The 24,595-nt window shown below is 37.3% G+C and overlaps 1 protein-coding gene across 1 annotated transcript in view; it reads right to left on the bottom strand.

The window, feature by feature from the left end:
* The window catches only part of snap91b (synaptosome associated protein 91b), a 43,374-nt gene extending 19,574 nt beyond the window's left edge, over positions 1-23,800 (bottom strand). Inside the window, exons 1-15 of the mRNA XM_062994701.1 lie at positions 23,033-23,800; positions 9,119-9,261; positions 8,837-8,912; positions 8,633-8,735; positions 7,616-7,709; positions 6,373-6,484; positions 6,159-6,265; positions 6,000-6,041; positions 2,914-2,975; positions 2,716-2,721; positions 2,611-2,623; positions 2,372-2,520; positions 2,170-2,240; positions 1,993-2,007; positions 1,435-1,587 (exon numbers count right to left, since the gene is read on the bottom strand). Of these exons, the coding sequence (XP_062850771.1) occupies positions 1,435-1,587; positions 1,993-2,007; positions 2,170-2,240; positions 2,372-2,520; positions 2,611-2,623; positions 2,716-2,721; positions 2,914-2,975; positions 6,000-6,041; positions 6,159-6,265; positions 6,373-6,484; positions 7,616-7,709; positions 8,633-8,735; positions 8,837-8,912; positions 9,119-9,261; positions 23,033-23,162 (1,276 nt within the window). The 5' untranslated portion in view covers positions 23,163-23,800. The remainder of the gene's footprint in view (positions 1-1,434; positions 1,588-1,992; positions 2,008-2,169; positions 2,241-2,371; positions 2,521-2,610; positions 2,624-2,715; positions 2,722-2,913; positions 2,976-5,999; positions 6,042-6,158; positions 6,266-6,372; positions 6,485-7,615; positions 7,710-8,632; positions 8,736-8,836; positions 8,913-9,118; positions 9,262-23,032) is intronic.
* Between the last annotated feature and the right edge of the window lie 795 nt (positions 23,801-24,595).

Here is a 24,595-nt window from a genome sequence, read left to right as displayed (position 1 = left end):
TTAGGTTTTCCTCCCACCTTTTAAAATATGCCTATAGCCTTTCTGTCTATGATTTATTTCCTCTAACTCAGTACGTGGGTGAGAATGTAATGCCTGGGAGTGAATTTCCATCCCGTCCAGACCCACTGCTACTTTAATTAAGATGAAGTGGTTACTAAAAAAATGTATTATTTAGTAAAAGTCAGCTTAGAGTTGAGAAAGATTACAGAGGGATAAGAGGAGAATCTCATGAGTAGAAATGTGCAAAAGAAAATCTGAACAAAGTGTTTACTGTTTTAGAACATGTCCAAGCAATTTACAAAGTAATTCTCCTAAATCTTTATAAAACTGACAAAAGAAAACATTTTTAATGTTTTTACTGACCAACTTAACTGTTTTTTAATATATACAAATGTAGAATTTTATGCCTGCAACAAACCCCTAAACAGTAAGGATAATAGTAAAATAATAGTGAAATTTCAACATTCAAGCTACACCATTTTGAAAAATTACATATTAAGCAATTAAATTGGTAACAGCCACCAAAGGCTTAGTCGTTGCATGCAAAGGCTGTGGCTTATCACTTTGTGCCAACTTTTATGACAGTTTAGTCAGTTTAGAAAGATCATTTCTCAATGAAATATTGCAAATAATTTAGGTCTTTCACCATCTGCTATACATAATATTGTGAAAAGACTCAGGCAATCCAGTGAAATCTCAGTCTGTGTAGGACAAAGGCGAGGGTGAATCTGTGTGACCTTCAAGCCATCAGATGGCACTGCATGGAAAACTGTCATGCTCCTGTAATAAATATATATTCATATGGGCTTGGAAGTACTTCAGAAAATCATTGTCACTTAATACAGTCCAATGCGGTATCAGGACATTTAACATGACACTATATTACATATAGTTATAGGTTATAGGTTCAACATTTTAAGTAGTATTTCAGACAGGAATTTTAATTAAGTAGGTCAGTAAAAACATTGGAGATCTTTTTTTGTAATCTTCTTCAGTTAAATAAAGGTTCAAAAGAATGTTTAATACATTTACAGCATTTAGCAGACACTTTTGTCCAAAGCGACTTGAATTATCAGTGAATACAATTCAAGCAATTAAGGGTTAAGGGCCTTGCTCAGGGGCCCAACAGTGGCAACTTGGTGAAGGGGGGGCTTGAACCGGCAACCTTATGATTGCTAGTCCAGTACCTTAGCGTCTGAGCTACCACTGTCCCTATTTTGTCCCTATTTCACTGTCTTTATTAAAAGACTTTAAGAGATTTTTTATTGTATTTCACAAAATTGAAACTCAATAGGTAAATCTGTAGTCAACAGAACATAAGATTCAAAATAATAAACCTCAACAGTATGAGTACATGTAGTGCACATGCTGAAGTACATAGCGTGCATAAGACAACATTGTTTTCCTTCTACTGAAGGAAACGATTCTACTGACCTCCGAGGAGATCTGCTGAGCCAGCAGATGTAGGGGGAGGGGCTACAGAGGTGGCACCCTCAGCAGTTGGGGGACTAGGTACAGCTGTCGCAGAAGAGTCTGCAGCAGGGGAGGGGTCAGGGAGGAGAGTCTCCGTAGTGAGAGAACCAAATTCTACAAAGCCATTGCACCGTCCGACCAAAACAGAACCGCAAAATAATGCACAACGGCAACACAAGGGTAAAACAGCAGACAGGAGAACATTTAAAAGAGAAAGAGAACAAGAGATGTAAAATGAGACAGGGTTTGAGTAAAGGCAGCAAGAAAAGGACAACTAGGGAAAACTACTGGTAATCTACCAGAATGCTGACTAACATGAACTTCACTAATGCACGAGGTGGCCTTGGAAATCAAACACAGGTTTAGGAAAGCGTCTGTATAATACTATTTCATGCTAAACACAATGATCCAGAATTATGAAACAAATTATATATGTAATGATGCAATAAGATTGAAGAGCTTCTGGCAGCCATTTTTTCACATTAAACACAAAGTAAAGCTTAACAGAAACACGCCTACCTGACCCCAGAAGGTCTGCAGCATCACAGCCAAACCATGGAGAAAACAAATGAGAAACATACACCTTGTTAATTAATATTTAAACAAATATTTATGCATTTAATACTTAGCATGATATCATTAACACTTGGTCTTGTCTTCTTTTAATTTTTGTTAATGTGCAGTGGAGATCCTAACCTCCCCAGGATGTAGGAGCTGATGAATCAGGTGGCCCTGAAGAGGATAATGGGTCCAAGTCCAACAGAGAACTAGAGAAAGGGCAATAAAGAGTTTCACACCAATTTAGTAATAAATCAGAACAAGAGCATTTACAAGATATAGTGACGTGATATAAGATGTAATATTTATTTAGTTAATAACACAAGAAGTGGTTACTCACTCAGTTGCAGGCTCAGCAGAAGCAGGTGCAGCAGCAGGCACAGCACCAGGTGCAGCAGCGGCTTCAGTAGGCGGAGGCTCCAGTGTTGGTACAGAGGCTGCTGATTTGGCTGGGGTTGAAGTTGGAGACACATTGTTGGTAGGTGATCCCTGCAATATGATACAAAAAGGATGTGACAACGTGTTTGTGGCTATTTAAACAATAACTTATACAAAAATGATTATGAAAAGAAAACCTGCCTTCGTAGGAGACCTAAAGAATGAGGAAAAAACAGTAAAATGTTTTTTAGACAACAGATATTTTTATAAAGATATAAACAATGCAAAAAGGATGTGGGCACTTACCCTTCTCTGAAAGTCCACACAACACACAAAAAGAAAAAAAGAGTGTCATTGTATTTTCTTTTTGCATAATCCCTTCCGGTATCCACATACTGTATGTTTATAAGAATATACACGCACATATACTGTATCTGCTTTATATATCCACAAATATACAGGCTTACAATGCATATTTAGCAGACATCTGACTATAAACCTTACCCTTTCTTTCCCTCTAAGCTGTTCATGTGTGTCTCCAATGATTCCAGAATACTACTTGGGGCCTATGACACACACACACACACACACACACACACACACACACACATAGATTAAGTACATAGATTGATCATTATTATAAGCCACACACATAGATTGATCATCATTATAACAGCAAAACAGCCCAAACACCAAACAGCAAAAAAGAAACAGCACACCTGAAAACACTGTTATAGACTTACCTTAAAAATCATCAATGCAATTTGTTACACCCTTAATCACTCTACCAGTCAAAGTCAATCACACTGCAAAAACTAAGAGCAAAGCCCACAACCAATGCTACACCTTAAATTACTGCTTGTATGTATTCAGCCAGTAGTTAATATGTCAGTAGTAAATACTATTTCATGCTAAAAACACAATGATCCAGAAACCAATCCACCATCACTATTTCTTGTTATTCTTCTACTATTGTTTTAAATGTACCTTTTGGTTTTATGTAATTAATCAGTAATTCATCACTATTCCTGATTCATTGAACAATTAGAACTGTGAATCAGTGTTACCAACTAAGGCAGACAATAAATGCCTCAAATACCTTAAATTCACAGCTTTCTACTTGCAGTTTTGTTTTGGGTTTAAATATTATTATACATGGACATTTATTTTCATTATACAAACCCTATTTCTGAAAAAGTTGCCATAAAAAAGGAGAATCTGTGATTTGTTCATTCTCTTGACTCTTTATTTAACTGATAGAAAGAAAAGAGTTCCAGTGTTTTTACTAATCAACTGTTTTGTAGTTTGTACTTTGAATTTCATGACTGCAACACACTCAAATAAAGTTGGGACAACAGCAAAATAAGAGTGAATCAGTTGAAGAGACAGTCAGTTCAAAATGCAAGACTGCAAATAATTTAGGTCTTTAACCATCAACCATATACATAATACATAATATTGTACAACGATTCAGGAAATCTGGAGAAATCTGAGTTCGTGTTGAATATGCATGACCTTAAAACCACCACATGGCACTGCAAGAGAAACCATTATGCTACAGTTACTTAACACACTTAACACAGTCTGAAGCTGTATCAACAAATGCAACCCATAAATCTATTATGCAAAAAGGAAGCCAAACATCAATTCTATACAAAAAAAACTGCTGAGTTATCAGCAGAGAACTAAGATCAAGTGCTTCATGCCAAAGATTAAAAGAACTAGCTAAACTGTCATTGTATAGGGGGTGCATCAATGCCCACAGCTTAAGTGACTTGCATATGTGTAACGGTACCACTGACTGGATGGTGTATATTGAAATTTTAAAGAGACACATGCTGCCACCAAGGCAACATCATTTCCCTGGGACTCATTTTGCAGGATAATGCCAGGCCTCATTCTGTACATGCTGCTACAGTGGAGTTACATAGACACAGTGTTTGTGTGTGTGCTTGACTGACCTGCTAAAATCTTTTACCAAGCATGAATAGAGAAAAAACTGCAAAACTGCAACAATTAGTGTCCTTAGTTCCAAACCATTATAGTCATAGTGCTTAACATGCCTCTGTCCCAACTTCTTTGAGTGTGTTGCAGGCATCAAATTCCAAATGTGTTTATATATTACACAATACAGTAATCAGTGAAAACACTGGACATTTTTCTACTTTTGTCACTTAAATAAAGATCCAGAAGAATTAACAAAATGACAGATTCCTTTTTTACTGCATTTTACAAAATGTCCCAACTTTTCTAAAAATGGGGTTTGTATGTTACAGTCTCGACTGCCTTTTAATTTAGGACACACAGTCACACATAAATTTAGGTCAAAAGATCCTGTTAAACTTGAACAGTGCTACTTTTTATGACAAAAGCAATGCATTAAGTTGTAGCTTGGGCAGATCCTCTACTACACAGGATTACCGGGCCTTCTTCCCGGCAGTTGTTAAATATGCAGTCCTCATCATCCGAGTCTGCCAGATCTGAGACCATCCCAGGATGAAGGCACTAAGATTGCCCATTAAATGGACAAAAAGGATTGAGCACACAAAAAGTGAAAATGACATACTGGTATTTAAAAGGCCTCTTTTTTACATGTTTTAAAGGTCTTTATATAAAAATAAATATTTTAATATTCAACAGGATACAAAGTTTGTATAGTGTTTTGGAGGTTACAAGCTTTTAAAAACTTTATCTACACCCCATTAGCTTTCATAATATAATACTGGTATATGCATATATGCATTTACACATAGAACACATCAGTGTAATTCCTCATTTAAAAGAGAGAAGGATTGTAAACAAAAAAAAGCTGATACAGTAGTTAAAACGAAATAGGACATAAATAGGACGAAATAAATGGATCACATAGACATGTCTTTGCTGTTACGAGATTCTGGAAAGGTAATGCAGATCATATAGATATATTTTATGTGATATTTGTATATAATGCTGTACTGTGCGGGCAGATATTGTTTGTATGAGTCACCAACAGACCTCTGACATCATAAGAATAGAATAGAATAGAATAGAATAGAACGCCTTTGTCATATATACATATACAGGTGTACAGTACAATGACATTATTTCTTCGCATATCCCAGCTTGTTTGTAAGCTGGGGTCAGAGTGCAGGGTCAGCCATTGTACAGCACCCCTGGAGCAGGCAGGGTTAAGGGCCTTGCTCAAGAGCCCAACAGTGACTGCATGGCAGAGCTGCGATTTGAACTCTCAACCTTTCAGTTAATAGCCCAAAGCTCTACCCACTAGGCTACCACTGTCCTTCAATGCACTAAGCTTCAAATGCAACCAACAACAAAGCACATGCACTCAATGACTTACTCTCTCTATAATAAAAAATTCATTTTTATCATGGACCAAGGATTAAAATAAAGTTTGTAAGTACCGTATATGTTTTACCTGAGTAACAAAATTCAATTAATTTAAGTTACAAAAACAAGACCAATCTGCTGACTACTATTCTTATAAAAAACGCATAAACTACTGTAACTACATGGTTTTTACATGTTTTTTTTTTAATCAACATTGCAAATGAAGTGAATTAAAATGAACAAAGAAGTTATGGTTAACTTACATAAGATATGTCAGGGATGTCATTTTTGTCCACTCCGACTTGCTAAAAGAGAAAAGTTACATTTTAAAAGTTAAAAATGCACTGCTTTAGAGACAAGTAAAAAAACAAGTATAATTTAAAAAATCTATTTTAATGTTAGTTGATACATTTGTTTAATACCTCTGCAATTTTTATAAACTCTGAAATCTTGGTCACTCTGGTCAGGAACTTCTTGTAAATCTCAAGTGACTCTTTGCAGTCAGACTTTTTCATTTTAAAATATTTCTCTGCATAAAGACAGATCAAACAAGCACTTTAAAAAAAATCTATATTTCCAAAAATAAATTTTAAATTCATGATCATGAAAAAGATGTTTTATTAAAATGTCTCATGCCTAATAGATTGATAATTCCATCATTGTAGGAAGCAAACAATTTAATCAGATCCTTGAAGAGAAGCATGAAAGCTGCATTGATAATGCCATTGTTCAAATCTTTGGGATGAACCTGCAAGAAAACAAAAAAAATAAGTCGAAGCCAATAAAAACAGACAAAATCCCTATAAAATCACATAACTCCATGTTTTATCTATATAAATCGAAATGGAAGATGTGGATACTACATTTTCACTACAAATGTATCAGCAGTCCAGTAGATTAAAACACATAATACATACAATAAAAAATATTTATAAGATAGCCAGAAATAAAGTGATCTCTTTAAGTCACGTGTCAAACTCAAGGCCCGTGGGCCAAATCCGGCCCGCCACGTCATTTTATGTGGCCCACGAGCTTAAAAGACATCTGATTGTCTTAAAATACACTGTAAAATCAACATAAACTGCATCTCCCACAATGCATGCCGATTTTGTGACCCGCAAAGTGACCTCATCCCGCCACTAGATGACAGTGTTTCCACATCAGCGTTTAACTGAAACGGTTTTCCAACAAGTGAAGTTGAGAAATATTTACAAATAATCAAAAAATGTACAAGAAGAGAAAATTTAAGCAGAAGAAGGTAATTTAATGAAAAATGGGAAAGTGAATACAAGTTTGTGCTTCAAGAAGAAAAACCTGTACATCTCTTGTGTTACGAGGCCGTGTCTGTGGTAAAGAAGTACAATATAAATGTAACAATAATGTATACATTATGAATATACAGTATAAATTTAGAATTTTGACACCAAACACAGAATTTAGCCTCCAAGAAAAACAACAAATTGTCCAAGACTTAAAAGGCGGACTGCAATCACAGCAGGATACGTTACAATCGGCTCTTTTAGGGCCACCGTAATGCAGATGTGGCCCTTGGTGAAAATGAGTTGACACCCCTGCTCTAAGTGGAAGTCAGTGTGGATATAAATAGTAATTTGGATATGCAAAGAATCTCAAAACATATTTTTGTGTGATGTTTTGCATTTGTTTTTATTTGTGCAGTTGTTCTATATAAATCTCCTGCATCATAGTGACTAACAACCAGCAAAACTTCAAACAAACTTAAGAGAGTGCAGCAGCTAACCCACCACTGCAGAGAGCTCAAGCTCTCAGTGCTACTGGCCTGGTTAGATGCTCAACAGACATGATTAGGTAAGAAAAACCCAACTGTGTCACAATTACTGGCAGCCCAAAAGTTACTTACATCAAATTCCAGCAATGTGTCCACCTGGGTCTGAAGGGCAGGCATAGCTTTTAGCAGTTTTTCAGGAGCCATAGTCCTCATCACACCATCAGCACTGATTACACATATAGAGAGGTGCAATTTAAATACAAATACATCAAATAATAAAATCTCTGTAATTGCCTGACCTTCTACTCTTACTGTATATTTAAAAGTATAAAAAGTACTTAGAACCTTTGACTTAATACATTCTTTACTGTGTTGTGTATTTAATCTTAAATTAATAGTATTGCAATTTTTACCCATTAATCTACGAACCCCAGTTCATGAAGTTCACTCACTCACTTTCTTAACCGCTTGTCCAATTAGGGTCACAGGGGCACCAGTGCATCGCAGGGCAGACACACATACACACACACACCCATTCACCTATAGGGCAATTCCATGTCTCCAATTAACCTGACTGCATGTTTTTACTGTGGGAGGAAACCGGAGCTCCCAGAGGAAACCCATGCAGACACGAGGAGAACACGCAAACTCCGCACAGAAAAGTCCCGGACCGCCCTGCCTGGGGATCGAACCCAGGACTTTCTTGCTGTGAGGCGACAGTGCTACCCACCGAGCCACCATGCCGCCTTCATGAAGTTCATTTAGTAAAATAAAATAAAAAAAATAATCTATAATTTGTTAATTCTCTTGAACCTTTGTCTAACTGACAAAAGAACAATAAGATTTCCTATATTTTTACTGACCAACGTAATTGCAACTATAAAGAAATTACAGATTACATCACTACTGATGATCTTTTTTAAAAGTTTGTAAACTAAGGACACTCTCAACAGTCATGGTTGTCCTTTTTTAACTTCTCAAGATGCACCATATAGTTTTAGTAGGTGACAGATCTGTACTGCAGGCTGGCCAGTCAAGCACAAAGCATGTATATTAATCACGATCAGAGAGAAAAAAACAGCTAGATTTATCACATACACAGTTCCTGGCAGCTAAAAGATCCCTAAATAAGAGACCAGACTAACATACCCTTTTTTGACTCGAGTAAAATCGAAGGCCATTGCACGGTAAGCATATGCTTTTTCATTCAGGTACCGTCCATATCTTCTGATGAATGTGGACATGTCATAGCCTTGTTATCCAGAAAAATAAAAAATAAAATTAGGTACAGACCCACAATCAATAATAACATATTTTATGTACAGGCAAACATAAATCTATAAACACACTCACCATGGGTGCCAGTTTTGTCAATAAAGTTGCTCAGATTGAACAAGGAGGTCCTGGAGGCCAGGTACTGGATAAACCTCTACAGTAAATAAAACACAAACATGAACACTACAAATCTAAAACAAAGCTTCTTGTTTACTACATCTATACATCACTAAGGAAAGATCGACCATTTAAAGTAAAAAAATACATCATCCTTTGTACATAATAATTCAAGAGTTCTTGATGTCATATACACTGTTAATACAAACTGAATTGACAGCTTGCTCATTTTTGGCCACTGACCTCATTGCCATGAATACACATGTGGTGGGTAGTCACAAGAGCTTTAAAAACGACCACCCAGCTGGCATTCATGGCCCTCTCGAACAAAGTGTCAGCCATCTGCGGGATGTTCACATTGGTCTCGTTGGTGGCAGAGATCAGATCTGCAAAAGGAACACATAACAGCAAAGATCATAAAGCACTCTACCAGACAGAAATTTGATTAGAATAACATTTGAATGTTCATCTTTAGATGTAACTTGATAGGGCACCCAGAGTCATGCTGGAACAGGAACTAACCTTCATTAAAATGCTGCCACAAAGCTGGAAGCATGTATTTTATGTAATACATAAATATATCACACTTGTTATCACCGGGTGTGTCTGAAACACCTGCACTTAAGAGTTCACATACTTTTTAACATATAGTATATAAATGAATTTTATTTTAAGGTTTTTACTGCAACATCACTGTGGCCTAAGACTGTAAGAATCAGTGTGATCAAGTTGGCCCACTAACATATGAGGCCCTACCTAATTCACGGCCGTGAAAATCGTGTCATGGACCATGAAATGAGCCATATCCTATGAAATATGCAATTTGCTGTAAAATTAAAATGTACAATTTATTTAATTATTAGGATTTTAACTTCATCTTTTATACACTTTGGTTACATTCATGACAGAAACGGTAGTTACTCGTTACACAAGATTCATCAGTTCAATATCAAACACAGTCATGGACAATTTTGTATCACTAATTCACCTCACTTGCATGTCTTTGTACTGTGAGAGAAAACCAGAGCTCCTTGAGGAAACCCACACAGACACGGGGAGAACATGCAAACTCCACACAGAAACCCAGGACCTTCTTGCTGCGAGGTGACAGTGCTACCCACTGAGCCACCATGCCGCCCTATTTACAATTTAAGGTTTGTGTTTAGCGATTTAACTTTTTTCATTCGAGTAGCATATGAAATATGAGCCGCAATATGCAAGATTCAATACTAACTTAATATAATTAAGTTAGTGTAACAGACTTTTCCGTGGTGTAGTGTGCTGACAATGTCTGATGTATGTGTTTACATATTTAGTGCATTTTGTCCCTTTGGGGATTCCATACAGTGTGATTCTCCACACATGAGCATCTCTCTGTAGTTTGTGCTCAAAAGAACAAGCCAGTAAAGTATTCTGCTTCCGATAATTTGTCTATGTACAGTTTATTTATTTCTTAAGAAACTCAGCAAACTCTAAAGACCAACCGATTATGTGGACGCAGAGGATGGTATGTCAAAACACGGACGAATATTTTGGTCTTTGAGAGGGAGAGGGTCTTCATTGATTCTATCATTCCATTTATGAGTGTTATTTAATGACCGCTGTGAAATGTGGCGCTTCTCTTTAAAAATCCGTGAAATCAGTGATTTTTGAAAAAGGTCTGTGTGATAAAAATGTGTGATAAGCACATTTTCCCCTGAATTTAGTAGTGTCCTAGATGCTTCTTATATGTTACATAACATATAACATACTTCTCTGCTACCTGTGCCCCTCCTTACATATTTATTAACAAATGCTGAAGTGCTGCTTTGATCAACAGAGAAGACTGAAATTAGAATTATGTTACCTAATGGTTATGGCATTTCTGAAACTCAAAGTTGTAATCCCTGTAAGGTAGAGGTAGAAAAGGTGGTTCACTGAATTAGCACCAAGTTGATTTTAAACCCAAGTGCAGTGGGTGAACAGAATTAGGTACTCTAGCTATTTGATCCGATGTGTTGCCACACAATCACAGATTGATGTTGCTCCTTCTAACCTTAAGTACAGAACTAAGTCCTATTAATCAAATCACTGATCAATTTGCTATTTGACTTTGCCATACATTTAGAGAGCTCTCTTAAGACAAAATAAGATGCATGCAACACAGATCGTCTACTTTACCAGTTGTGTCACTTATCAAGCAAAGACTCAGCGCTGAGCTGAATTTATTTACTGTAGCTCAGAATTAAACTGCAGTGCATACACAGATCAACCATAACATTAAAACCACCTCCTTGTTTCTACACTCACTGTCCATTTTATCAGCTCCACCTACCATATACAAGCACTTTGTAGTTTTACAATTACTGACTGTAGTCCATCTGTTTCTCTGCATATTTTGTTAGCCCCCTTTCATGCTATTCTTTAATGGAAAGGACCCCCACAGGACCACCACAGAGCAGGTATTATTTGGGTGGTGGATGATTCTCAGCACTGCAGTTACACTGACATGGTGGAGGTGTGTTAGTGTGTGTTGTGCTGGTATGAGTGGATCAGACACAGCAGCGCTGCTGGAGTTTTTAAACAGCTCACTATCACTGCTGGACTGAGAATAGTCCACCAACCAAAAATATATCCAGCCAACAGCGCCCCGTGGGCAGCGTCCAGTGACCACTGATGAAGGTCTAGAAGATGACCAACTCAAACAGCAGCAATAGATGAGCGATCGTCTCTGACTTTACATCTACTCTACAAGGTGGACCAACTAGGTAGGAGTGTCTAATAGAGTGGACAATGAGTGGACATGGTATTTAAAAACTCCAGCAGCGCTGCTGTGTCTGATCCACTCATAACAGCACAACACACACTAACACACCACCACCATGTCAGTGTCACTGCAGTGCTGAGAATGATCCACCACCTAAATAATACTTGTTCTGTGGGGGTCCTGACCATTGAAGAACAGGGTGAAAGCAGGCTAAAAAGGTATGTAGATAAATAGATGAACTACAGTCAGTAATTGTAGAACTACAAAGTGCTTCTATATGGTAAGTGGAGCTGATAAAATGGACAGTGAGTGTAGAAACAAGGAGGTGGTTTTAATGTTATGGCTGATCAGTGTATATATCAGCATAAAATCAGCAACTCAGTTTTCCTCAGGAAAGTATTAAAATGTGCTGCTCAAAAGTATTGATCTGTGTGGTCTGCCTCACACCTTAGGGCCTGAAAAAGTGTATGAATTACAACAACCACATTCTGTTATTCAGTGGATTATCAGAATTTTCACTTAAAAAAACAAGTAATAAACAGAGGAGGACAAATCTATCCATCAAGCAAGAACATAAACTTTATTTATTAAAATTAGACAGGTGGAGAAGTTAAATACAAATCCAATTTAATAGTGATTTTTTCCAGGTATGTAATTGAAAACAGCACAAAAAATGGCTACTTAATGTTCAATCTCAGAAACACTAATTCCTAATTTGATGCCTGAAACACATTCCAAAAACGTTCGGACATGGACAGTGTAAAACTGGGATGTTTTGAAGAATCATGAAAAACACTTATTTTGGAACTTTTCACAGGCAAACTGTCAAATAAGTAACAGGTTATACTATTGAGATTAGGTTTAAAAAAGCATTAACAAAAGGCTTAGTTGTTTGCAAGCTGGGATGGGTTGAGTGTATATTTGTGTCTGTGATTGTTGTGTGGTGGTAAAATAGACAAGATTAAACAGATGCAGGAACACATAAAGGCAGTGGACTTTTTAGAGCTGGTTAAACTGAGACAAACTGTACGTTTGTGGGTTAGTAAAGATTGTGGGTTAAATGACCGTTTCTGATGGTAATCAAACCTAAATTATTTTACAACCCCAAATCAGAAAAAGTTGGGACAGTATGGAAAATGCAAATAAAATAAAGATGCAGTGTTCCTTACATTTACTTTGACTTTTATTTGATTGCTGACAGGATGAACCTGAGATGTTTCATATTTTGTCTGGTCAACTTCATTTCATTTATTAATAAACATTCATTCCTGCATTTCAGGCCTGCAACACATTCTAAAAAAAAGTTGGCATAGAAAATGTGTGGAGAATTTTGAAACGAAAAATGTGACAATGACGACCCCGTACTGTTGCACATCTTAGGACGTGTTTGCCGGAAGAATGGGACAAAATAAAACCTGAAACACTACATCACTTGGTATCCTCTGTGCCAAAGCATCTTTTAAGTGTGGTGAAATGGAATGGTAACATTACAAAGTGGTAAATGCTTTACTGTCCCAACTTTTTTTTGGAATGTGTTGCAGGCCTGAAATGCAGGAATGGATGTTTATTAATAAATTAAATGAAGTTGACCAGACAAAACATGAAATATCTTGGGTTCATCCTGTCTGCAATCAAATAAAAGTCAAAGTAAATGTAAGAAACTCTGTGTTTTTTATTGTTTGCATTTTCCATGCTGTCCCAACTTTTTCTGATTTGGGGTTGTATATCAGAGAAGGCTTGTCCATTAAATGAGGACCTTTAAACAGTCTTTCTGTGTCAAAATAGCAGCAGCACTACCTTCCACAAACAAAAATTACTGTAGGGAGGTTCAACCTCCCTAAGCCTCCTATTAACTTCCATAATAAAATCTTAGTACCCCAGCGGCTTGTGAAACCTGGATTTTTGAGGGTGAATGGCAGTATGGTAAGACAAACCTCACTTTGGGAAAGTCTAATAAGAGTTTGGAGGGAGGAATTTGTCACAACTGCCAAAAAACTTTCATTAGAAACAGCACAAAATGAAAATAAATTGTCTTGTACATGACAAGAAAGAGAACACAAATGTTTAGAAAACAAACAAAAAAAGCTCTAAGACTGTAATTATTTCTTAATCAAAATATAAGTCAAAAGGAAGCTGCACAACAACACAGTAAAACAAAGAGTTTGGAAAGAAGAATGAAGAAGAAGAGAAGACAGAACAGAAAATAGCAAACAGTCAAAATTGTATGCATGCTTGAGCTGGAGTGACAATAGAAGCGGATGTAATCAAAAATCATAAGTGCCCATGAAATGGAAAGACAAAAATGTTAACAGACAAAGAGGAATGGAGGGGAGAAGAGAGTGCAGGAGAGGAAAGAACAAAAAAAGAGCAAGAACAAGTCAAATTTAGTCCTTTTAATGTTTATTGTATTACTATTAAATGTTTTAACTGAGATCTGACCACTTGAAAATGTAAGAACAGCTTTCACATCACAAAAGTGCCAACTATATCCCCAAAAGTCACTAATTACAACACTAGAAAGCTTTTATCAGTGATTGCTTACAGTGCTGCTGTTGCAAATTCTCCTTAATTCTCTATGGTTATAAATATTTCCCTAATGAATTTGCAAAATCCTGCATACATTTTAAAGTATTCAAGACAGCACCTTAACTCCTTCACCACTCCCAACTTGTTTTGACTTTATGTTTAGGGTTGTTGTCTTGTTACAAAATCCAATTTTTTTTTGGCTAATGTTTTCCAGTACATAACTGTACTGTATGTTTTCTTTAATGATGCTGTCCCTAGTACCATTTGCAGAAGCTTGGACCTACTTTTAAAAACTCCCTTAACTTTCGATCAAAACAAGAATCTGTGATTTGTTAGTTCTTGTAAACCTTTAGTTAAGTGAGGAAAGTACAAATAAAACATTTTCATTGTTTTCACTGACCAAATTTTGTTTATGCCTGTAACGTTTGTATCACCTTTCCCATTAATTGCACTGTTTGATTGTTTGTAAACTGAGGATATTGTCAGAGTTGTGCCCATTCTTGTTTGATTAGAGACTTCAGCTGCTCAACAGTCCATGGTCACCATTGTTTAATTCTCCTCTTCATGATTCGCCATACATCAGTACAAGAAATCTGGACTGCAGGCCATGACTACAGTTTTCCAAAGTACTCCAAAGCCCATGTGGCTATATTTATTACATTCACATGACTGATTCTCATCCAGTGCCATCTAAAGGTTCAAAATACATGCATATTCAACAGTGGTTTCCAGCCTTGCCGAACACAGATATTGCTCCGAATTTCTTAAACCTTTTACAATGTTATGTATGGTACAAGGTGAAAGACTTTGGGTTACACTACACAACATTTTGGCAAAAGCTGTGAGGTGAGACACAACCCATCTTTGTTTGCAAAGACTGAGACTTTGGTGGATCCTTTTTGTGTATGACACCCCCACTTTTTACCAACTTTATTATTGTGGAATGTGGACATTTTTAAAAAGGTGTAATTTCAATATTCTATAAACTTTTTCAGATTTTGCCCATCTCAACCGTTTTGAGTGTGTTGCAGGCATCACATTCTAAATTTGTTTATATTTACAAAACACAACCAAGCTGGTCATCCAAGATATTAAAAGTCATTTATTTCTTTATACCTTTGTCAGTTAAATAAAGATTCAAAGAAACATGTTACTGTGTTTATTGCATTGTACAAAATGTCCCAACTTTTATGAAAATGTTTTTGTAGTGAAATAACATTAAAACCACCTCCTTGTTTCTACACGCACTGTCCATCAGCTCCACTTACTATATAGAAGCACTTTGTAGTTCTACAATTACTGACTGTAGTCCATCTGTTTCTCTGCATGCTTTGTTAGCTCCTTTCATTCTGTTCTTCAATGGTCAGGACCCCCACAGGACCACTACAGAGCAGGTATTATTTGGGTGGTGGATCATTCTCAGCACTGCAGTGACACTGACATGTTGATGGTGTGTTAGTGTGTGCTGAGCTGGTATGAGTGGATAAGACACCGCAGCGCTGCTGGAGTTTTTAAACACCTCACTGTCACTGCTGGACTGAGAATAGTCCACCAACCAAAAATATCCAGCCAACAGCGCCCCGTGGGCAGCGTCCAGTGACCACTGATGAAGGTCTAGAAGATGACCAACTCAAACAGCAGCAATAGATGAGCGATCGCCTCTGACTTTACATCTAAGTTGGACCAACTAGGTTGGAGTGTCTAAAAGAGTGGACAGTAAGTGGACACGGTATTTAAAGACTGCAGCAGCGCTGCTGTGTCTGATCCATTCATACCAGCACAACACACACTAACACACCACCACCATGTCAGTGTCACTGCAGTGCTGAGAATCATCCACCACCTAAATAATACCTGCTCTGTGGGGGTCCTGTGGGGGTCCTGACCATTGAAGAACATGGTGAAAGCAGGCTAAAAAGGTATGTGGAGAAACAGATGGACTACAGTCAGTAATTGTAGAACTACAAAGTGCTTCTATATGGTGAGTGGAGCTGATAAAATGGACAGTGAGTAGAAACTGAAAGGAGCTGGATTTAATGTTATGCCTAATTGGTGTATGTACAACATACTTCTTCCTTCTTAAAGTATCCACCTTAGATCAATGCTTTACACCTATCAGTTATTCAGGATGCTAATTTTATTGTAACATTATTCTCAATGTAATATTTATTTCACATCTTCTCGCTTTGTAAATAACACTGGGTTGGATAAAACTGAATGTTATTATCTATCTGGAGACACTGTCACTCCGAACACATTACATTACGAAATAGGATTACATCAGAATGATAAATGCAAGCTTTGAGCACTTCCTTAAGAAACAAATTACATTTATGCAAGCCACAAACCACTGTCTGGCCCCATGTAAAGGACTACTCCAATCAATACACAAGTCATGCCAACTCACCACTCACCTTTAACCTTTTAACCCTATTTTCTTATTCCTGTTTCTGTGAAAAGGCATTGGGACCTCTGTCAGCTGTTATGTTACTGACAATTGGCTTGTTTTCCCTAGGGCACATTACCTATACAAAAAGAAATGTCCATTGTTTAGCATATGTCATCTGAAGCCAATGAGACCCTTTACAATGGAGCATTATTTAAACAAACCATTGAATAATCTGTCCAAAATAATGCACATACCTTTTTATAATAGTAAATAGTGACCAATTAATGTGACAGAATAAGTCACTTAGTCACATCATTGTGTTCTCTTTTCATAATCTTGTTTAATCATACAACATCAATACAAATCTTACTGATCTTTGGTAGCTATTTTGTTCTTGTTTCACTGGATAACAGACTTGGACAGAGCACCAGTCGATTGCACTTAATCACTTATTCACACTTATACACACCCAGGGGCAATTTAAAGTAGCTAGCCAGACAGAATGTGGAAAGAATCAGAAAACACTGGGGGAGACTAGTTATTTCCATAAGGCTTATAACATATTATCAGTCATCCTGTAAATGTTAAGAGGTTTGGTTAAAAACCTTTTAACCTCTATCCAATTAAAAACAGTAATAACACAAGATGTACACTACTGATTTACTCTATTTTTGCTCATTTGTCATATGTTTCAAAACTAATCTTAATCTAAGATAGAGATGCACGAGTACCGATACTGGTATCGTGTATTTGCCCGATACCGCGCTCATTAACTTGTACTCGTACTCGCAAACGAGCCTCCGATACTAAACATCCGATACCGTGTGCCTAGTGCACGTTGCTGCTTTATGCCTGGTTCACACTACACGATTTTTGCCCTGATTTTCGCTCGGCGACTGGTTGGCGCTAGATTTGCCGGCTCGGGAGCAACTCGGCGTTCGCTCGGCGATCAAAACTCGTTAAGGTACATGTCTAGTATTTGGAAGGTTGCTGGTGCCAGCCTTCCACTGTTGGGCCCCAGAGCAAGGCCCTTAACCCTCAATTGCCTGCAATGTATACTGTCTCAAAAGTAAGTCGCTTTGGATAAAGGCGTCTGTTAAATGCTAAAAATGAAATGAAATATTTGTTTAAAACCTATATCACCCATGTGGAAAAGTAATTCCCTTCCTAAACCTAATAACTTGTGCCATTCTTAGCAGTAACAACTGCAATCAAATGTTTGCACAACTTGCAATGTTTTTCCATCACTGTGGGGAATTTTGATCTACTCTAAAAGAATTGTTTTGATTTGGCTACACTGAAGGGTTTTCAAGCATGATCTGCCAGTTTAAGGCCTTGCCACAACAACTTAAATAGATTTAAATGGGCACTTAAGATCACAAAATAAAGCGCGAACATTCTTCTTTAGGCTTTTCTGAATTATGACAAGTAAAGCAGCCCCAGATCATTTCACTACCACCACCATGTTTGACTGTTGGTATGATGTTCTTATGGTGGAATGTGATGTTAGTCCTATGCCAGATGTGATGGGACCCGCTGTCTCCCAAAAAGTTCCACCTCTGACCCATCAAGTCCAAAAAATATTATTTCCAAAGTCTTAGAGTCTTAGGTCATCTAGATGTTCTTTGTCAAATGTGAAATGAGCCTTAGTGTACTTTTTGGTCAGCAGTGTTTTACGCCTTGCAACTCCTCCATGGATGCCATTTTTACCCAGGGTCTTGTTGCTGCATTCTTGGTGAAATTTTGGTAGAACGCCACTCCTAGAAAGACTTACCACTATTCCAAGTTTTCTCTCTTTAAGAATAATGGCTCTCAGCACGGTTCACTGGAGTCCCATAGTTCAGCTATGGCTTTGTAACCTTTTTCAGACTGGTAGATTTCCGACTTTTTCGGACCTGCACTTGAATCTCTTTAAATCATGCCTGGGTGTGGCTAGTGACATTACAGCTGCAAATCTTCTAGTACCTTCTATCTACAAGCCTCATGCAAATGGATTGGGGCAGTTCCCATTTTCTTGGCAGATCCTCTCCAGCATTGTCAAATTGGATGGTAAACAAAGTCTAAAATAAAGACTGTCCCAATGTAGACATTCCTTTCTGTCCTAGTAGTGGTGCCATCATCTTTAGCTCTTAATAATGCATGTAAGCTTTGGCTGATTTATAATTTAGCAGGCCTTGTCCTCTAGGCTGGAGTGCTCTGTAGCTAATACAGCCCTAAAGACACAATGCAGTGACTTCAAAAGTCACAATTGTTTACCATAGTGTATCAGAGTACATCAGATTCTACCAAAACAAAATGTGTCATATAAGTCTAGACATTTCCAACCAAGCAAATTATATTCTACAAAAAAAAACATGTTCCATGCAGTTGCACATGGTTATGTCAGCAAGACAACACCAGGCATAATTCTGCACACACTACAAAAGTGAGACTTCATAGACATCGAGGGTGTGTACTTAAAAGTCCTGCCTGCAGTCCATATCTGTCCATCACTGCAAATGTATGGCTCAGAATCAGAAAATTGTGGCCACTGACTGGTAAGTCTTGTATTATCCAAGAATTCAGACATTTTCACTTGCAAAATGTATTTGGGGCAACACAGTGGCTTAGTGGGTAGCACTGTCGCCACACAGCAAGAAGGTCCTGTGTTCGATCCCCAGGTGGGTCCTTTCTGTGTAGAATTTGCATGTTCTCCCCATGTCTGCGTGGGTTTTCTCCGGGTGCTCCGGTTTCCTCCCGCGGTCCAAAGACATGCAGGTAAGGTAAATTGGAGATACTAAATTGTCCACAACTGTGTTTGACATTAAACTTGTGAATTGATGAATCCTGTGTAACTACTGTTTCTGTCATGAATGTAACCAAAGTGCAAAACATGACGTTAAAATCCTAATAAACAAACAAACAAAATGTATTTCCTAAATTCTAAAAAAGTGTACTTAATAGAAAAGGTGATGTCACACAGTGGTGAACATGCTTATGTCCTATTTTTAATGGTGTTGCAGGCAACAAATTCTAAATTGGTTTGTCCAAAAAACAATAATCAGGTACACCTCAGGTTGGTTTCAGCCAAACCAACTTCTTGCAGGCAGTGTTATAATTTAACAAAGTAATAATACTTCGTTACTGTATTTAAGTATTGTTTCACTTTTACTCCACTACATTTTCTAAATAGAATGTATACTTTTACTCTGATAAATCTTCCTATGCAAATTAGTCACTCATTAAGCAGGTGTGGCAAATTTGTGATCTGTGCTTGTAAGTTAGATCAATGGTTAAGCATATTTATGCGCAAATGCAAAGTTCTCTAAAAGAGGTGGATACATTTTGATTTTTACCCAACTCCAAGCATGTCAGATGCTAGCAGCAACATGAGTCATATGCAACTTCACGATAAGACTGATTTTATAATGGAAGCAGAAATAGCGACCGCACCTGCCACTCTGGCAACAAACAATGATAGTGACAGACAGAACACTCATGGTCATATTTACAAGAAATGATTTCATATGTCGGAGTGAAAGATTCTTCGTATCGGAGGAAGCGCCTCTTACGTTTACCCAAAGATAGGGAAATATTGGCATTTAGAACTCCCCATCCAACCTTAAGAAACACATTAATGTAAGTTAAGAATTATGAAGCGTCATCACTTTTTATTTCTAATGATTAGCATTAAGATTGTTTAGATAGCTAGCTAACATTTTCGATTACATTTAAATCACAAATATAATGTTCCACTAAATTTTGTTGGAATTAATTTAGTGCAAAACTCACCTGCCGACAAATATTCCTTCAGGTAACTTCTGTATTACACCGACAGAGGAAACTGTTCAATGTTCATGGTGTTCAGGACAATGCACGTCTATAAAGTGCCATATGTATTGGTAAAATCTCATGAGTATTTCTTCAAATTAATTCTGTCAAAATTCAGTGGTCATAGGTTACTGGGATATATTTATAACTTAATGTACAACCCAAATTAGAAAAAGTTGGGACAGAACAGAAAAAAAGACAATGTTTCTTACATTTACATTGACTCCTATTCCATTGCAGAAATAAACCCAAGATATTTCATGTTTTGTCTGGTAAAATTCATTTAAACTGTTAATATACATATACATGAATTTCAGGCCCAGAACACGTTCCAAAAACGTTGGGACAGGGCAATTTAGGGTTAGAAAAAAAAAAAAAAACTAAATAATGACATGATTTTAAACAGGTGATTGTAATCATGATTTGGCACAAATCGTGTTCAGAAAATGTATTTTGTTCTATAAATGCTTATGTTGTGAAGACCTTATTTTTCTGTAGGTGTAGGCTCCATTGTTAAGGTGGTTTACAGGCTTAAAAGAACAACCTTCATATTTTTCAAAATTCTGACCGCTTTCGTTATTATTGACAGCATTTACTTGTACTTCTACTTTTAATACCTAAGTACATTTAATACCAGAAAATTACTTTTAGATACTTAAATACATTAAACATCAGATACTTTTACTTATGTAATACTCTAAAAAAACTTCTATCAAATTAAATTTCTGGTAAGATACTTTTACTCAAGTATGGCTTTCAGGTACTTTATCCACCACTGCTTGCAGGTGTTTAACAGAGATAATATGCCAACAGTTTAGGGAAAGCATGTATTAGACCATGTATTTATGCACCTTACTTGACCTTACCTGATGAAATAGGAAATGGCCTCTCCAAAACTGTTGTCACAAAGTTGGAAGCATAACATTTAATTAACATATTTGTTTTTTTACACCTTTTAGAAATGAGTGTAGCTAACTCACCTGAACTCAATAACAACAGGGATGTTTACATGCTTTTGGCCATACAGCGTACCTGTACTTAATATGAACAATTTATTGAATTAGAATTGTAATTTCACAAGTTTGTGCTATGCACCTTAATAACGCATAAACTAATGTCACTGTGTAAACTAGTCAACAGGGACACTGAAATTAATTCTTATGGGTCATTTATGAATGAAAGTAAGGCTCATTTTATTTTGATTATTATTATGTACATTATTTTAATGCTCTACTAATAAATGTTTTTGTATGTTTAATATGCATTAAATAAATTTATTTAAGTTTAGGACACGTGTCAAACTTAAGGCCTGCAGGCCCAAATCCAGCGAGAACTTAAAAGACATATGATACACTGTAAAATCGTACATAAACTGCATCTCCCACAATGCATGCCAATTTTGTGACCCGCAAAGTGACCTCATCCCGCCAATAGATGGCGGTGTTTCCACATCAGCGTATAACTGAAACGGTTTTCCAACAAGTGAAGTTGAGAAATATTTACAAATAATAAAAAAATGTGCAAGAAGAGAAAACTTAAGCAGAAGGAAGGGAATTTAATGAAAGATGGGAAAGTGAATACAAGTTTGTGCTTCAAGAAGAAAAACCGGTACATTTGTGTTATGAGATATACGTTATAAATATATAGTATAAATTTGGCATTTTGACACCAAACACAGACTTTAGCCTCCAAGAAAAACAACAAGACTTAAAAGGCAGACTACAATCACAGCAGGATACGTTACAATTGGCCCTTTGAGGGACAACATAATGCAAATATGTACACAAAGGCTATTGTCAACTTTACTCTTATTTGGATCCTTGCATAAGGCATAAGATCTGGCAATAAAATGCATTATATGTGACTATGAAGGTTTTATCACTGGGACATGGAGGGCAGGAGCTTCAGTCACAAAGACTGTTTAACTGGCTAATACTTCAGTAGTAATACTGACTAAAGGTCTTTAGATATTGCATTTAGATCATTATGGTTGAAAGTGCACATTTAATAACCGTGATGCTTGTGCAATTATTGTTATATATAAGTAATAACATAAAGGTGAATATGATTATTAGAATAAAAACATTTTAGCATGGTGGTCGACATTGTCATTCTGGAAATGGTTTCCTCCAGAATGACAATGCCCTTATCCACAGGACACAAATGGTCACTGAATGCTTTATTAACTATACAAATATATCATATGCTTTGACTTATTTTAGTCATCAGATCTTAATCTAGCTAAACATCTTATGGAGATATTAGGTTAGGAAAGCATTCTCCACCATCCCTACAAAAAAACACAAAAACTGAAGGAATATCATCTATATTTTGAATAAATGACTTTCCATTCTTCCAGTACAGCGCTACAAACTTATAGAATTTTGGTCAAGAAAGATTAAAAGACGTTATGTTAGTATTTGTGTATGTATATAGGTGTGTAAATGATTATGTGTAGTCCTGTTCCAGCCATACTGATTCAACCCCCTTCATGATCGTGATTCTGTAGAGGGCAACAGTTCACAATGGCGTGGTGCTGAAATGGACAGCACATGGTTCTACAGTACACAGAGCTACTGACACAGTACGTTCTCAGTTCTTAAAACCATACTGCTGACTGGGGATACTGTACTGACCACATAGTATGACAGTACGGTGGTAAGATGTTATATATAAATTCACTTACAGTCCAGGTGCTTCTTCTTGGGCGCCATGACTTCATGCGTGGTAGCTTTACACACAGCTCGGGCCACGTCCGAGCCGGTGAGCTGGTACTGCGCGGCAGCGATGCGATCTGTCAGCGTCTGGCCCGACATCTTTCTCCTGAAGCCGTTTCACACTAAAGAATGGGCCGGCGGATTAAGAACATAGGCTGTTAGCCGATGAGCAAGAGAAATCGAAGCCTGCCTGTTAGGTGGTGAGGGTGATGATTACGATTCCACTTCCCAAAGCATAAAAACGCCTTGAAATATCTGCAGCGCTTTGTTAAATCCAAGAAAAATCACAATGCAGCTTGGCTGTGCTTCTTGACATCAGGGATACTGCGCAAGGTTGCGCTCTTCGTGTTCAGGCTGCGTTACGTAACGGGAGGTACGTCGGTGACGTAACGAATTTACCGTACCGTACGCAAAATGAGTAATAAACTGTAATAAACAGTAATTATACCGGTCAGCCACTAATGTTTATCTTTAACCGTCAATGGACACAAAACACGATAAGAATCCTGAAGGAACTGTGAGCCAAAATGGAAAAAAAAAACCGTCGCCGTCTTTTCCTCAGGATGACGCGCAGTGTCCTCAATGGCTCGTGGACCTATCTTCGCTATCCTCGCTGTGTGCGTTTCCACGCAAAAATATATATATATTTTGCGTACGCTTCGTCTTAACAGTCAATAAAAAAGACAAAAGACGCCGGTATTTTCCAAAATGCGAGTCTATTTTGGTTGGGTTACGGTTACGTGAGTTACCTGTCTGTTTCCGACAGCCCCGTCAGAGTCCTTCTCGCTTTTCAGCCGTTGGTGGACACCGTCACGTGATCAGGCTAGTGCAAGCCAGCCACACGGGGGCTTCTTGACGCAAAGGGGGTCGCACCGACCATACAGGGATAACCTACTTCACCCTCTCTCTATTCCCAATGCATTATGGGTGCTGTGCATGCAGCTATACCATGTGCCTATGGCCACTTCCATAACCACAACAAGGAGTACATTACACCCCAAAAAGGAGCACATGACCGGGGTAGTGAAAATAGTGTGTACATCAGACAAAATTAAAACCTTAATTGATGGGGTAGTATTGTCACCTTACAGCAAGAAGGTCATGGGTTCCCAGGTAGAGTGTGTGGAGTTTGCATGTTCTCTCCATCAGTGGCGTAACTGGGAGCTCATGGGCCCCAGTGCAAAAAAAACAAATTGGGCTCCCTCAACAAATTTTATTTATTTTTATATATATATATATATATAAAAATAAATAAAATTTGTTGAGGGGGCCCAATATATATTGGGGACACACACACATATACAGTATATATACAAACTCATTTTTGCAACTTGGGAGGTAAGAACAACAAGAAGAAGAAGGCAAGAACCTCCAAAGGGAAAAAAAGAAATAAAAAACCTCTCACACACACCAAAGGATATGGGTGACAACAGAACTCTTAGGAGCTGCTAACTGGTCTATTAAGCTAACTGTTCGCGTTACAAACACATTAAAGTTCCCTACATAGTGCACTAGATTGTGAATTAGACAAT

The sequence above is a fragment of the Trichomycterus rosablanca genome, chromosome 1, assembly GCF_030014385.1.
Source record: "Trichomycterus rosablanca isolate fTriRos1 chromosome 1, fTriRos1.hap1, whole genome shotgun sequence".
In the NCBI taxonomy this organism is placed as follows: domain Eukaryota; kingdom Metazoa; phylum Chordata; class Actinopteri; order Siluriformes; family Trichomycteridae; genus Trichomycterus; species Trichomycterus rosablanca.
This window is presented reverse-complemented; position numbering and strand designations above follow the sequence as displayed.